The sequence below is a fragment of the Panicum hallii genome, chromosome 3 (genome assembly GCF_002211085.1).
Source record: "Panicum hallii strain FIL2 chromosome 3, PHallii_v3.1, whole genome shotgun sequence".
Lineage (NCBI taxonomy): Eukaryota > Viridiplantae > Streptophyta > Magnoliopsida > Poales > Poaceae > Panicum > Panicum hallii.
In genome coordinates, this window is record NC_038044.1 from 8188301 (window position 1) to 8204309 (window position 16009).

The window sequence follows — 16009 nt, forward strand, 5'->3', positions numbered from 1 at the left end:
ATTCTCTAAATTGTTCCAGGTTTTGTTTCCATTTTCTTAACCATCTATTCACTAGTCTTGTACAAACACTACTAGAATCCTAACAATCTCCGAGCGTTCTTGTACAGTCGGTCATTACCTAAGACCCTGGGAAATAGCAATAGCCTACAGTTGACCGTCGGGAACTTCCCCTCAGCGACTCTTGGTCGGCCATTCGACCAATTGCCAAGGGTCTGTTGGCCACTTCGTTAGCGACGGTGAATATCCGACAGTTCACCATCGCTGACGGTGAATATCCGACAGTTCACCATCGGCGATGTGCTGACCACATTATGGAAGGAGATGGTCATCCATCCAGTGGCCAACGGGTGATTACTCTTGGCCCATGGCCATTTTAATTGAAATTATTTTTATTTCCCTCTTTATTCCAATATTCAACTAAAATTATATTTTATTCTGTCAATCCTAGTTCTGACGTTGCTTCATGTAAAGTTCTGCGAACATGCGACAAACAAATTGCATTCATATATTGTATTTTATCTTCATCATTTCATATTGGTCCAAAGTTTAAAGCAGAAATTAAAAGGAGTCAAATTAATGTTAGTTGTATAGCGTCTCATATTAATTAGATTACACCTCACTGGAAAGCTGCATACATTGAACGAGAAAACAAAACAACAAAAATTACATAGATTAACCTATCATACATTTTTCTCAGGGACTCAGGCCAGCTACGAAGTTCACATAAAAGATTAAAAAAAGTGAATCCATCTTTTGTCTTCTTCTTTCCAACCTCCTCCACGCATTGTCAGAAACCTTGACGCATAAAATCTATCAGAAAAAATCAAACAGATTAGAACCCGAGGATAAAAAATTGTTTGTAGTTGATATAATAACAAATGATTTTAATTGGGAATACCTCTGGCGTGCAGTGATCTCTCTGGGAAGATGACGAATTCTGAAAAAGAATAAGCATAAGAACAGATTAGTTCAGGATGGATTGAGGATTTCAGGCTAGACATTAGTCTATTCCTATACCTGGATGGACGTAACACGCCGGACATTGGGGGCAAGAGCTAGGACGGTTGTCAATAATGGTGCTCGTCATATCAGAGATGCCTGGTAGTCCTGATTTACTAACCTTTTGACGATCCCTCGGCATGGCACCCCCTTGTGATGGTGAGGACGACATCACAGCCGCCGACGGCTTAAGGCGGCGGCAATCGGCTCCTGCGTGCAGGCATCTTGATGGGCCGCTTCAGATTTCGCAAGAGTCGTCAGGATGTGCACGATCCTTCCATGGATGAGGGAAGAGAGGCTTTGACGCCAAGGCTGCACTGTTGGGAATATAACAGCAGTTGGCCATTCCTAACGTTACCAACCGGGGGTTGGTGAATTCTAGTAACTCTTGGGTAAAGTTAGGATTCTAGTGGTGAAACTACATAAAACTATAACACTTGCATCATATCAATGGGGTATTGGCTGAAATGTAAGCCCCCTGTGTAGCTTAATATCCTTAGAACTTGTAATTGAGCAACCTTGGACTCATTCTGACAATGCACCACAAACACCATTTCATCCAGTTTTTCTGCCTTTCATCCATCTCCTATGGCATGCTGTACCCATGTGATAAATCAATTGATTTAGAGATAATTTCCCACATTATCACTGTAATAAAAGTACCATTCTTCATATTCACTGTAATAAAAGTACACATACTACTACGCTTTGCCATTTGCAGTTTGTTCGACCCTAGCATAGCAGGCACGTCCATAAACTGCTAAACCAGTGATGAGCAGAGCAGGTTCTAGTTTACATCACTACACACACCGGCCGGTGTACTTATAATAGGCTCCAATAACTGAGTTTGTCAGGACAAACTGGAAGCAGCCATCGGGGTTAGGCATCCCATCGGAGAGGTCCGTGCATGCTACTCTGAAGTTGGATTGCTGGTGATGGTCCCATACCTGATGACCTCCATGATGATTGTTGTCGTTCAAGTCCCAGGGCCGATAATATGTAAGCCTGCATTCCATTTGCTTTGAGGCCGCTGGTCCATCACCACCACTGGCGGCGGCGGCGGCATGAGGGTCAATGCAGAGCACAGAGATGGTGCGGCCAACCGGTTGCCGCGCCACAGTCAGCAGGAGCAGGCACTGAACGGTAGCGGTGGCGCCTTGCTTCATGTTGGCTGTGGGGCAATCAGCAAGGAGGAAGTCGAAGCCGTCATGGAGGTGGACAGCAAATTCGCCGTACTTGTCGGCCTCGAGGTTGGTGATGCACGGCCAGCTGTGTACCTCGCTGATGTGGTCCAGGAGCGCGCTAGTCGAGCCAAGAAAGCTGCATGCCTCACCAGGGCAGTGCCATGGCGCGTGCGGGCACGCCGGGCGGTGGCCGTCTCGATCATTGTAGGCCGGCCTCGCGGTGCAGCCATGGGCGGCGTGCGGGCATGGGACGCGGATGGACTCCACCAGTCGCTCCATGGCATGGCACAGGCGGTAGCTGCCGGTGGCGACGCCACACACATGGTGGCACTTGCCCGTGGCCTTGAGCTTGTCGCGGCACGGCGAGCACACGACGTGGCCCACTTCACACTGCGTGCATTTGTCATCAGCATTGACCAAAGTATGTCATCCATGAGTGAAGCCAGTAATAATGTAATATACATGCGTATGGTCAGATACAACTGAGACTGTTGACGTGTAAAGCATTCGAACAGTTTTTTATGGAGATGCATGGCTTATCACAGAAATGATACATTACTGTCAAAATCAACTTTGACCATGAAAACAAACAGAAAGATAAGAGCTGAGGACTCACTCTGACACTTTATTTTTTAGGTATGGTAATGTAGTTGGGGTACCTTGAGGTGAGAAAAAGATTTCAGTTGAGGATTGAACCTAAACTCTGAGAACTTCAATTCCACTTTGGGGGTGAAAAATATTTCACCTGAGGATTGAACAACCACTATTATTAATTACACTTTGGGGTTGTAAAAGGATCAGAAGAATTTGTCTCTTTAAATTAGAGAAGTCCTACTCGAGTCATCAGTTCTATGTAATTTTCTAGACCATTAGGTAGTTTATCCATCTACATGCTGGCGTTTTCTTATAATGAAGAATGCAATAACACAACAGACTACAGAGCGAACACACAAAAAAGGGGAGCAGAATCTTGAGGTTGTGGTCGTGCACAGTACCTGGAAGATGGGGGGCTTCAATGGGAGGAAGCAGACGCCGCAGTCGAGGGCGTCGGCGTCCTCCACCGACGACGACGGCGCCATGGCCAAACCGGATGAAGCGACCTCCGATCCTCCTCCGTTGAGGGGAGCTGACCGCTTCCGCTTTGGCTCGCGTCCTCCGGCCGGCATCCTGCGATCCGGTGGCCGTCGCAGCTCACCCGGCCCTCTCCCCCGCTGTGATTTGTGCGGCTCACCCTCACCTCCAATTTATAGAGCCGCTGGACTTCATTCTCACATTGATTTGCACGCGTCCCCAAGCGGAGAACGGGAGCCAAGGAGGCAGCTTTGGCCCATCTTGGAGCCAAGGAGACTGGGACTGTCGTTTCAAGTCCAGGAAAGACTTTGTTGAACCATTTTTTTTTTGTTTTACAACGGGTCGCTCATTTTGCGACGCATCCGTTCATCTTCTTCTGGGAACAAAGGTTTTAGAAAAGAGGGAATTTGGGTGCCAGGTCTCTCCAGATTTCACGATAATATTAGAGATAGCTAGCTCATGGTATTGGTCGTCTTTAGTATTGCCTCTAGATGACATGGCATGGGTTTCAAGATGTAGTGGATTTTGTTGTTGAACTTGTTCTAAGAAAAAAAAAGAACAGGAGTATACGAGAACTTCAAAGGTCCACATATTTCACTCCCTCCATTTTGTAATATATTTGACACTTTTGATTATATCAGACGATATACCATGGATGTTATGCAAAATATACTAAATTACCATTCAGTTCACAATACGAAGATGTGTTCAAGAACAAAGATGCTGGAACTTGTACTGCTCTTTTCATCCGTAGAGCAACTCATCTATTGATAGCACAAAAAGAATAGCCCTCGGCATCTTTGCTTCCGGTTGATGGGTTGCTATTACCATGTCAAGGCTGTTAAGAATTAGAATAACCAGCACTCATCAGGGTTGGGCAGTCCATTGGAGAGATCCGTGCATTCTACTTCGAACGTGGATTCCTGGTAATGTTTGATTAACTTATGACCACCATGTGGCGGCTCTTGATGTACACATGATGTGAGTAACTGAGCTCGCATTGTATTTCCTTTAAGGGTGACGGTCCACAACCACGGCCGGTTTCATCATGGTGAGGATGGATACAGAGGACAGTGATGATGCATCCAAGCTGTTGCCTCACCGCATTCAACAGGAACAGATACAGGCCGCCGTGGATGGTCCCTTGCTTGCTGTCAGCAGTGGCACAGTCAGCGAGGAGAAAATTGAAACCATCATGGAGTTGGAGCTTGAATTCGTAATCATCGTCATCCTTGTAGTTCATGGTGGCAGCCTTGACCGTGGTGGTCACGGCATGCCGAACAGATGACATGCCCCACGTTGCGCTGCATGCAGAGGAATATGTAATCGGTATATTTGTTCAGATAAATTGTACATGAATGATCAATAATATACTCTCGTGTGTTTGGATTTCGGACACAAAACCAGGTAATAGAGACTGAAGTTGCTTAAAATATTTGAAGGCAAATTCAATTTCTATGCCAAAAATGTTTTTTATTTCTGTAATCTTCTTTAAACAAGCTACTAAGCTACGCTTGAAATGTCTTGAAATAGATACCAAGTGGATGAAAATTGCTTGAAATAGATACGAACTGGATGGAAAATTCCAATACCATATGCTGCTACTATTCTAGGCATTTGTTTCTGGTAATTGCTCCATAGGAGAGAAAAGTAACATATATGTATTGTCGTCAGACTATAATTCTACGAAATTCACTCTGGATCAGTTGGGTGTGTCTTGTGGTTCTCAATGTAAGATATGCTAATTCGATAATAAAATAATATCTGTAGTCCAGTGTCAAGATGTGTCCAAAATTGCTGATCTTACAAGGAATAAGGTTATTGAGCTATGAGAGACTTTATAAATTTTAGCAGACCATCAGCCCACGCCTCAATAGGATGATGAAGTTGGTGCTGTGGGCAGCATGGAAATTGCTTGGGTAAAAATCAGGAACCCACGTTTACAAATTGTTCGATGGTTAGTGCTAGTTCAAGTTATATCCAGTGTGAAGGAAAACATTATGCTCCTGATGGGGATGAGGAGAGCAAATGGATTCTGGGTATTTTTAGACGCTTAGACCAAATGGCCCTTAATATGCATACTGTTGGTTGTTCAGGGACCACGGAACTAGAAGCGGTGGAATGTGCAACAATATCATAACGTTAATGATATGGATGGCAGTAAATTTTTGCACACAGATACAGGCATGTAACACAGAAGGTCAGCTAAGTACCAAAGAGTTACTGACAGCAGAAACAGAGTCAGCAATAGCCTTCAAGAGTGTTATGGTTGGGTGCAGAAGGTTGTGGGGCGATCCAAATAAGGCTCTGGATTCACCCATTCAGAATCAAAATAACAGAAAAAGGGAAAGTGAGGTCGGGTGCAGGATAGGAGTGCCTTCAGAGGGTCTTCAATTGACGGATATTGTGGTTCCGTTGGTTTCTAGCCCTGTGGGCATGGTGATTATCAAGAGAAAAAGGTTTCTAGGTCACTTGAGAGGGTGGAGCCAGAAGAGGGTCTCAAGGCTGCTGATGGTCACGGACACTCATGTTCCATAGAAGTTTCAATCGGGGATTCAGGTTTAGATCCTTGCCTTAGTTGTGTGAAGTCAAAACGGGATTGTGGACCAAATTGATTAAGGAGTACAAGACTTGTTCGAGGCATTGAGACAACGACAAGGCTCAGGAACAGGTAAAATCGGCAATTTGGAGGGCATCAAGAAGAGGTCAGGATCCATTTTCATCAACCAGAAGACTACGCTACATGTATCCAAGAGAACAAATTTGGAGTGTCACTCATCTTCTGTTCTTGTGTGTCGATGTACTGAGTACACAGAGCCAGTACAGTGCCCCTCTGCAGCTCGGAATGTTGGCTCCGGAAGATTATGCTGCTTTTGGTACTCGGCAACTCGGATAGCAATGGGGATTGGTTGCAGGACTCGTGGATTGGATCAAAGGATGAGCTCTTCCGTGGATTCAATCGATTACGGCTCGATCCGACGCATGGATCGATGAGTGCATTCGATTCCATTGGTTAGGGATCTATCCGACGAATGCGCAAGGAGTGCGCGTGCGTGTACCTGAAAGATGGGGGGCTTCAGTGGGAGGAAGCACACGCCGCAGTCGAGGGCGTCGGTTTCCTCCACAGTCACGTCCCCGGCCGCCGCAGCTCCCTCTAGCTGCATCCGTGACGGCGGCGGCGGCGGCATTGCCGAATGGGAGGATCCGGAGCCCTTGCTCGTCTTGTGGACGCCAGCGCTTGCCTGAGCTGTGGTTGCCTTCTTCCGCACCGCTACGACAAGCAACCGCCGCGGCAACTCTCGCACTGGGAACGATTCGCCGTCGCAAAGCCTCACCATGACACCATGGCTCGTCGACGGCTCTGCTCTGTGCTCTGGTGCCAAGCAGGCAAATACTTCAAAAATAAAAAGAAATTTATTTGAAAAAAAACAGAAATGAACACGTAGATTTCCTTGTCAAACACACATACGTATACATTCTTTTTTTTTCATAAATGCGGTATTCGAAAACTAAACGTAATGGTTACTGTACCTCTCTTTTATGGTCCGAAGTGCATATTCATGGCTTATTTTATTAAGGGATGCTATTTTTTTTCGCAGTTCACATATTACTCTTTTGTAAAACACAACATCCCTATAAACCACATTGGGTCACAAACCTGAATGCATAAATTCTATCATATATACTCGGCGGAGGGATAAAAAGATATAACCGCCTGGGTTAAGCACTTATTTTTCAAACCAATTAATTATAAAATCATTTACCATGTTGTTAAATACAATAAAACTCCAACAATACGAATAAACTGCTGTTTTTCAACACATCAATTTCAAATTATAAAGTACAAAGAAATTGTAGCAGAATGAACAAAGGGTTATTTTTTCTTGAGGATTCCTGAGGCGGTGAACCTTTCATAACAGAGCTCATCTCTACTTTCGTTTCATCCAAGATTTGTTTGAACGAAAGTAGCGCTGACGGCCAAGGAACTACGGGGAACAAAACGATACAGAAATGAAACAGAGGATTGAGGTGGGGGCGGCACCACGACGTGGATCAATGGGCCGCAGAAGCAGCTCCAACATTATAACCAAACAGCAAGGACTAACTTTTATAATGCAAATATACGCAGCAGACAGACAGATCCAAGAGGAATACGTGTAAGTCCATTGTGCTGTCTTAGTTGTGCAAAGGTCTCAAGAAAATCCAGCGTTGTTGTACACGCAACTGGGTGCATAAAATCTATAAATCTTTTTTGACTGAATATCCAACAAATTTGGGACCGAGCACATATAATATATAGTGCCATCCAGCCTACAACCACATTTATTTGGGACCGCTGACCAGGCCAGGTCACCTCATCAGCTGATCAGTCTTCCAATGGCTCCAGCACATGAACGGCACCATTGCTCATGCCGAGTGCGATCTGGTTAGGATTCAGCAAGGGATACGCAGAAACAGCCATAGGATACACGACTTCACCTCCGCTGGATATAAAGATGCAACCAGAAGATAGTACCAGTAAGATATTGTTGACTCAACAGAAACTGTTGGAGACGGCACATACCTAGATATTGAAGAAGGTATATAGGCTGAAGGTGCAATCCTGCATCGTAACCTAAGAGATTCCGCTTCGAATATTCCAATTGCTCCATCGCGGAATCCCGCGTAGACCAAGAGACCGTCAGATGTGTACACTGCACTTGAAATTGGAGAAGGGAGTGCATCTCTTGGGGACCACTGCATTATCAAGTAATGGTGACTAAGCATCAGTGTGATGATTGCAATATGTACATTTTTGATATTAGGATCATCATAATATTTATATCTAACACTTCTACCACAATGTAATACGGTATGTCACCACTCAACGCAAGATTGCATATATGCTAATAATAAGTAATAAATGCAAATACGTTGTTACAGAAATGTTCATGAATAACTAACCGAGTGTAGGCATTCAAGCTTCCCATCATAGATCGCCAACTGGCTCTCATGAACTACTAAAAGATGTGTTTGGTCATAGTGAAACTGCACCATTGTATCACCAACTAAAGCAGAACCATTAGATGGAGGTCGGATGTATCTTGATTTCTTGTTCTCCCAATTGCGAGTGCTCCAAACACATAGCTGCAAAATTTCATATATTAAAAAAAACTATACAAAAACAAGTATAGTTTTAATTCTCACGTCTAAATTTCATATGGAGAAAAAATAATTGTCCTTGCAATCAAGATTCCATCTTTAAATTTCTTTGGACAAAAGAATGGCCTAAAATTGTACTGATATGAAATAAGGAGGTTGAGGCTATGCTCACATGCACAAAGCTTACATTTAACTCAGCCTTCATTTTAATAAACAACCCAAAATAATACTTGGTAGCATTAGAATTCACACCTGAGCATCAGCGCCTGAAGATACAAGCACGTTCATCGATTGCGAGAATGTCAGTCCAGTTACCTTTTTCTGATGGCCCATAAGCACCCTTCGGACCTACGCAATTCAATCATAATATGTCAATATTTGGCATGTTGATGTTAAATATAAATAAACCTAAGGAATATGGTGTAAGGCAAGAATACGGTGTATTTGATGTTCTGTAGCAAAGCACACACGATCAACTAGTAATTAAGTAAAAGCAAGAGGAGGTATGTAGTCTGAAATGACAGCGAGGTATTTCACAAGAGGTACACGGAACTTCCTATGAGTATCATAATACACTGAAAGTGACAGTTTTAATTTGCCCAAGGTGTCACCTATACCCCTTAATGATAGCCAATTTATTTAGGTCATGCAAAGCAGGGGACAACAGAGACTAACCATTAATACTCACCTCATCAGTGCGGACATTATAGATTTGAATTGAAGAGTCCTCCATCCCAATAGCAATGATGTTATTGTCTTGTGGGTAGAATGCAAGGAAAGTCGAGGCAGGTGGAGGTGGCATGAAAGTAGCCATGGTCTGTGAGAGATTCACAAAATTAGTGAAGTCAATGAAAGGCCATGGCATAATCATGAAACAAAAATTAGTTTACAGAAGCTGTCATACTATGAGAGCTCAATCATGAAAGTAACCGCATATTGGTGACGCTGAAGAAAAGTACCTTGAATGTCTTCGCGTTGAACAGCGAGATTTTGCCACCAGATGCAGAAATTATATAGCACTCAATTTTTGATAGGGCAATGCAGGCAGCTGCTGCTCCAGTGTTGGCTTCAATTGTGTCGTTTGTCATTAGAATACCTTCTTCCGGTTGCCACAGTAGAGGTGCAACAGATGCGGTGGGCTAACAAAAAGTTATGACAGCTTTTAGAAAATAACTAAAAAGAACTACAATGTCAAAATAAAAATAATTCAGTTCTCCCATGCATCTAACCCTGCCACGAGGATTTTTTTCACTGGACCCCCATTTCCACAGCTTAAGAATAGCATTGGAGCTGAGAGTCAAAAGATATTTCCCGTTATTTGCATACAGAAGACGGAGAACCTATGAAGGAGAAAAGAAATAAAAACAGTACTTTATCAGAATTTTGTACTATACTGCTCTGAATCTGACCATAATCTCTTTAATACTGTAGCACAAAATGAGTATCACATCAAAAGACAATATGAACAATAAGGACAAATATAAAAATTTGTGAAGTAAACACGTGCAAACATCAATTGATATTATGACCTTCCCTGGCTTAAATAGAATATGAGCTCATATGTTTGAGGTTGATGTTGCATGCTAAATATTTATAAGTTATAACTCAACAAGGGCATACTAATACCAAAAAAATTAGATGCAAAAATTGGTGAACATACTTTGGTGGAAGATGCTTCTGGATCTGGGGGAATACGCAGTGCTCGAATATGTCCAGAGTCAACGATGTCCGCCGACTTCCAGGCCTTCAGTACGAAGTCAGGGGTTCTGCTAACATCCATACGTGCCTACATTTTGTTCGTTATAGTTAGCACATGAACATATTAAGCAGCAAATAAACAAAGAAAAAGATCGTGGAAGAGTAGCTGGCAACTCTTGTGTGTCATGAGCTTTCTGCAATAGAACTACAGTACACACTATCCAAATAGAACAAGGGCGTTCATAATGGTATGGCTGGAGCAAAAGTGGGGTTATTTTCCTTCAATTTTTTACGGTCCTTAAGGAGTTATCACACTTTTTTTTTCTATTTAGAGGTGCTGAAAAACTTAATCAAGCTCTTATAGTAACAAACTGTAATTAATGAAGGGCAGCTAATAAGTCATTGGCTTTTCCCACTAGGCTGTCTAAAAATCCTACATTATTTGTCGTACAGGTGGAGTACAATTGAAGGGAAGAAGGAATGAAGTCAATTCTAGAATATTAGGGTAGCTAGACTTAACTTGCAGGTAGGAGCCAATGACAGAACAGCCGAGAGATTAGGAGTAGCTTGATTTGACTCGCAGTTTAGCAACGAATTAATCCGATAGAAATTTATTGAGCCCATCAGGGCAGCTCCAGTGTGTGTTTTTTGAGGGTGCTAGAAAGAGAGAAAAATAATGTAGAGGGTGCAATACACTGGAGAGAATCTTGTATGGGATGTTATCCTGGCACCTGGTGCTTAATTTTGCACCTGGTTCCTAGAATAAAAAAATATTTGGTGCCTCTGCATTTATTGGCCTGCTGCACTTCGGTTTAGACACTACATGGAGCTGCACGTGGGGATGGTGGGAGAGAATGGGGTTTTTTTTCACTTCCCTACCTGCTAACATGGGTCCCACTAGAAATTGCTATATGCTGGAGCAAAATTTACCAAGCTAGCACCTTATGTGTGCGTCCTATATTAGGACTACCAATGATGCTATACGTTGTGGATGCCCTCACAAGGCAGAGGCAGGAGAGAAGAATCAATAAGAGAAGCAATAATTACTTAAATGGAGCCATCAGCTTTTGAAAACATAAAATTGCTCAGTCAATCAATGTGCATGCATGATCAGTTCGTACCTCTTGGTAGATTGAGAGCATTTCTTCTTCCTGCCTCCGTATTGTTTCAAGATCGGGACGTTTGGGATGGACGGCGGCCGTGCGCTCCAACGCATCCTCCATATCCTCCACGTCCAAAATACGGGCACCTTCACAGTTCACTCTCACGGTGACACTCTGGAGCGATGTTCTTCCGAGGGTCTCGAAACCAATAAGCAACCTGCCAAAACTAAGCAGGGCCGCATCTTTTAGGAGCCGCACACTGACTTCAAACTCAAGGGATTCAAGACTTGGCATGATAGTAGATGCAACACTGCCGTTGCTGACGCAATCGTGCAGATCAAACCAGGAAGGTGCACCATAGATCTTCAAGATTCTAACCTTTCGAAAGTAGTAGCCAACACCTTGAGCCGTACAAGAAATCTTTATTTTATTTAATTTGGTTTCATCACACAATATCAGTGTGAGGCTACGGAGCTCTGGCAACCTCGCAAGGGTTTCCATGTCCTGCCCTTTAACAGCTCGCACTCGCACATGCAGATAGGAGAGGTTTGGAGCAAGCGATGCATTTATCCACTTAGGCAGTCTAGAGAACACGAGGCAGTTCAAATACAGGTATTGGAGATGACGACAGGTGATGAATCCTTCATGACTCGTCATGCTCTTAACAACATATAGCGGTGAGTCATCAATAAACATCATCGGGATAGTGTGCAGATTGCCTAGGAACACCATATAGCTTAGAATTCCGTTATCACCATCTGGCGGTACGCCCTCAATGTGCATCATCCGGATATTGTGCAGATTGCCTAGGGACTCCAGCAAAGCTCTCGCCATGCTTTCATCCCTGACATGAATTTGAGTCCAGAGCACCCTCAGGTCCCGCAGCATGCCCAGCTCCTTCACAAACTGCATTCTTCTAGCATCATCATAATCATCATCAGCAGGAGGCCATCTCACCAGCTCTTGCAACGAGGTCAGTTTACCTATCAAACCATCTGGAATCCTTGTTTCCGGACCAACACGCAGGCAAACCAGTTGCGTCAGCAGTCCCACCTCCTCGGGCAGCTCATTTATGCGGAATTTCAATAAATCCAGTGTCTGCAGAAACTTGAGATATCTCACTTCCCTGGGCAGTTTGATATTAGTTTCTCCAACTGATGATGCTAACCGGAGGTACCTTATGTGAAGCATACTCCCAAGATGATTTATCATACCTTCGTGTATTTTTTCTCCATTGTAACAGCCTTGCATATCTAATACACGTAAAACTGGAGTGTGTGGGCATGATGACGGACCAAAATTGCACTCACTGGTAATAAAGGATCTTATTTTATCCACAGCAATATTAGCTAGCAGTTGACCGCCGCTGTGCTGTTCGATCCGCTGCAGGGCTATCCTGCGAGCAATGCTTCCCGGAAGTTTCTGTCGCTCATCATCGCCATCCAATACCGTGACAAAATTTTCTTGGCTCGACAATGAGCGGACCAAATCAAAAACCATATCATGAACACGGCAACAATCTACATACCCTAAAAATCTCTCTACTGGCTGGATCATGCTTCTGTTTATCAATTCATTGAAGTACCTCTCCCCGAGCTCAAATAATCTGATGCCTTCTGCTCGTTCCTCATGGACGAAACCTTCAGCTACCCACATCCATATCAAATTATTTTTCCCTATCTCTTGATCTTCTGAAAATATGCTTAGGTACAGTAAGCAAGGCTTTAGATGTGAAGGCAGGTCATAATAGCTGAAAGACAATATCTTTCTAGTATTATCTACGTCATCATTGCCTCCCTGCCCAAAACCAATAGAGTTGTAGACCTCAGACCAGTCCTCCCATGATTTACTGGCTAACAAACTGGCTATTGTAATGATAGCTAATGGCACACCACCACATTTCTTCAAAATTTTGTCACATGCCTCAGCAGATGGACTATCAAAGTACTTCCCTTCACCATCAGCTATTCTTGCATACAATAATTTTTCAGAGTTGTCACGAGAAAGTGGTTGTATTTTGTAAGCTTCGTCTGCATGTGCAGCCACTTCACAAATACGAGTTGTTACGACTACTCTACTTCCACAATTACTGTCCTGCAGAGCGCATCTGATTAGTTTCCATGATTCCTTATCCCATATGTCGTCAATAACCATGAAACACCTATACATTCACATGATAGCACAAAGAGGCTTGAGATAGTAATTAAAATTATCGAGGAGGCATATAAAAGTAGGTGTGCCAACCATCTGAAAAAAAAAGTATGGTATTACCAACCATAAAAAGGCCGGCTTGCTATATGGATCATCCACAAGGAGAAAGTACGGACAAAAAATGGGTATACCAACTAAAGAATTCATGAATCACCTCATCTTTGATGTATATTTATTACGGACATCAAAATCTAACAGATGTGGTTTCATTCTTTTGAGAACAATCATAGCAATTACATTTCATTTTTTATTTAAAACAGAATTAATGTCCATTACAACTACATGTTCTTTCTTGATGAAAATATATACAAGTTTATTACTTTGTTTATTACCAATTTAAATTATTCTGCATCAATTAATGATGAACGTAATAATTTCGAGAGTTGAGATGGAAGAAAACATGCTAGCCTCTTTCAGCCTTATGTAATAAAATAAATAAACTATAAAGAAATATTTTTACAGCTATTGAAATTAGAAGCTGCTATATGTAAGTTGTGATCAGCATTGGATCAGTGATTATACTCCCTCGTACCTCTTGTCCTTAACGAACTCCTTAAGTTTATCCATGAGCTGCTTTTCATCGAGCACCATCAATTTTGAATTTGCATACTCTCCACTGTCAAGATCAATGAGAATGTCTCTAAGAACTTTCTTCACGTCAGGGTTTCGACCCACAGGAACAAAAGCGCTGCGTTCGAAATGTGATTTAAGCTGGTCGTGGACAGCTTTGGCAAGAGTGGTCTTTCCTAGTCCTCCAAATCCAAAGACAGAGACGATCTTCATCTTCTTATCAGGCACATCAACATCACCCCCTAGGGACAGCAAGCTTATGAGCTCATCCCTTGACCCCTCGATGCCAACAAGCTCCGTTGCCCTTTTGTATAGATTCATGATGCGAGGATCGATGGTCGTCGCAGCTGCAGGCTTGGCGACAATAATGCTGTCGAGTGAGTACCTTCGACGCCTTGCTGCCACCTCCTCGAGCTTCTCGGTGATGTCCTGGATCAGGCAAGAGATGTTGCGGCGAGCCTTGCTTTTCTTGAACAGGCCGCCCACCTTCTTCCGGAGGCGCCTGAGCATGTGTGGGTCGGCAGGCTCATCGATGCGCACCAGGAAGTTGTCGACGATGTCCTCCATGTCGTAGGATGCCTCCCTGACATCGCGCACCCAGAGCCTGACAAGCTCGTCGAGCTGCTCCGGTGGCACGTCGCCGATCCTGCGGAGGACGGCGTGCACGGCCTCGAGCTCCTGCGAGAGGGACTGGATCTTCTTCCTCACGCCCTTCTGCAGGCCGTACTCCTCCTTGAGCAGCTCGCCGAGTTTGGGAAGCAGGCTTCCCATCGCCCCCATCACCAGCTCCATGCTGCAAGCAACAAGCTCAGCAGGTGGCTCCTGCGCACAGCAGCTTGGTAAGTGTGTGGAAGATCCTATCTGTGTTGGTACTTGGTAGCACTGTGAGCAGCTAGCATGTACTTGACAGTGAGGAAAGCTCACCTAATTCTGCCACCAGCTCTTGGCCGGGGGATCCACAGTGAGTCAGTGAGGAAAGTGCTCCTGGCGTCTCCGTCCAGATCCAGCTGGTAGGGGAGGGAAGGGGTCGGTCTCTGACTCGGGGTGTTCCATGTGAACACGGAGTGGACAGCCCGTTAATCCATTTGCCGTTGATTTATCTACTCTGGAGGTGGCATCCTCGAGACCTCGACTCTATCGCAGATTCCTTGTGCTTCCCACGTGACAGTGACAGAGTTCAACGGCATCCTCGTTTGGAAGCATTGGTCTGGAGAAGTAGGGATGAAATCATAGATTTTTTTTTGACACGGCTCATGAAATCAAAGAATTGGATGATCACGGCTCAAGTCGGCCCATCAGGGCTGGTAGGTGAGCTCGCAACTCACTTTCTTCAAGCACAGGCGCTGGTCGGCGGCACAGGCTCCTGCCCAGTAACGAAGTAGCCCAATCGGTGATTGGGCCTTCCTGCCCTTGCTGCTCACTAAATCACCGAGCCTGTGCTCGTGGCACAGACACAGTAAAAGAACAGAGATAGAAATAGCTATCATCTGACAAACTGATAAAGAATTCGATTTATCTAACCTCATTTCCCTCACTAATTTAATTAGCTAACATGCCCTAAATATCTCTATACCTGACGAGTTTGTAGGATAAAAGTTATGAATTTCATTTTGATTACATGCACACTAGCAACCGTCTCAAAAAAATGATAAAGCTGTGCAACAGAGAATAAGCAAAAGAAAGAGAGATAGACTACCACCAATTTCTAAAACAAATTCTCAAAGATAAATAAATATTTAATTAATTATAGAGTGCTAAGGACATACAAATAAAATACTATGCAAACTGATGAAACCTTGGAGAGAAGGTACTAATATAGACAAGACGTTTATCAAACATAAGCACTCTTTTATTGTTTGTTCCTTTTTGCATTATCAGCTCACGGGCCCTATGGGCGCGCCAAAGACGCGCCAGATTTCTAGTTGTAATTTAATTTTTCCTATTTCAACATATTATTATTTTGTATTTTTGAATAGAAGTCTTGAAACTTAGTGATTTATTGTGCTTTATGTTCAACAGTTTCAGATGAAA

At 43.6% G+C, this 16009-nt stretch overlaps 2 protein-coding genes across 3 annotated transcripts; both read right to left on the bottom strand.

Moving 5' to 3' along the window:
• Window positions 1-1432: 1432 nt before the first annotated feature.
• On the bottom strand, window positions 1433-3524 carry LOC112885907 (E3 ubiquitin-protein ligase SINA-like 3). The gene is made up of 2 exons (XM_025951601.1): window positions 3179-3524; window positions 1433-2573 (listed from the first exon to the last, which is right to left on the bottom strand). Exons 1-2 carry the CDS (start codon window positions 3347-3349, stop codon window positions 1800-1802), a joined length of 945 nt encoding a protein of 314 aa, XP_025807386.1. The 5' UTR covers window positions 3350-3524; the 3' UTR covers window positions 1433-1799.
• Window positions 3525-7501: 3977 nt separating this feature from the next.
• On the bottom strand, window positions 7502-15399 carry LOC112885903 (disease resistance protein RPP13-like). Of its 2 annotated transcripts, XM_025951596.1 has the most exons (12): window positions 15304-15399; window positions 14903-15185; window positions 13941-14800; window positions 11216-13358; window positions 10057-10182; window positions 9626-9736; window positions 9356-9535; window positions 9085-9213; window positions 8649-8744; window positions 8199-8381; window positions 7819-7991; window positions 7502-7738 (listed from the first exon to the last, which is right to left on the bottom strand). In XM_025951596.1, exons 3-12 carry the CDS (start codon window positions 14768-14770, stop codon window positions 7621-7623), a joined length of 4089 nt encoding a protein of 1362 aa, XP_025807381.1. In that variant the 5' UTR covers window positions 14771-14800; window positions 14903-15185; window positions 15304-15399; the 3' UTR covers window positions 7502-7620. The 2 variants fall into 2 exon arrangements, with proteins under 2 accessions (XP_025807381.1, XP_025807382.1); XM_025951597.1 differs by lacking the exons at window positions 14903-15185; window positions 15304-15399 and having other exon boundaries at window positions 13941-14896.
• Between the last annotated feature and the right edge of the window lie 610 nt (window positions 15400-16009).

Excerpts from the sequence above, each read along its gene's own strand:
- LOC112885907 (XM_025951601.1), bottom strand. The coding sequence starts at position 3,349 with ATGCCGGCCGGAGGACGCGAGCCAAAGCGGAAGCGGTCAGCTCCCCTC. Across the intron at positions 2,574-3,178 it reads TGAAGCCCCCCATCTTCCAG|TGTGAAGTGGGCCACGTCGT; the intron begins GTACTGTGCACG and ends AAATGCACGCAG.
- LOC112885903 (XM_025951596.1), bottom strand. The coding sequence starts at position 14,770 with ATGGAGCTGGTGATGGGGGCGATGGGAAGCCTGCTTCCCAAACTCGGC. Across the intron at positions 9,536-9,625 it reads AAAAAAATCCTCGTGGCAGG|CCCACCGCATCTGTTGCACC; the intron begins GTTAGATGCATG and ends ACTTTTTGTTAG. Across the intron at positions 9,214-9,355 it reads TCAACGCGAAGACATTCAAG|ACCATGGCTACTTTCATGCC; the intron begins GTACTTTTCTTC and ends AATCTCTCACAG.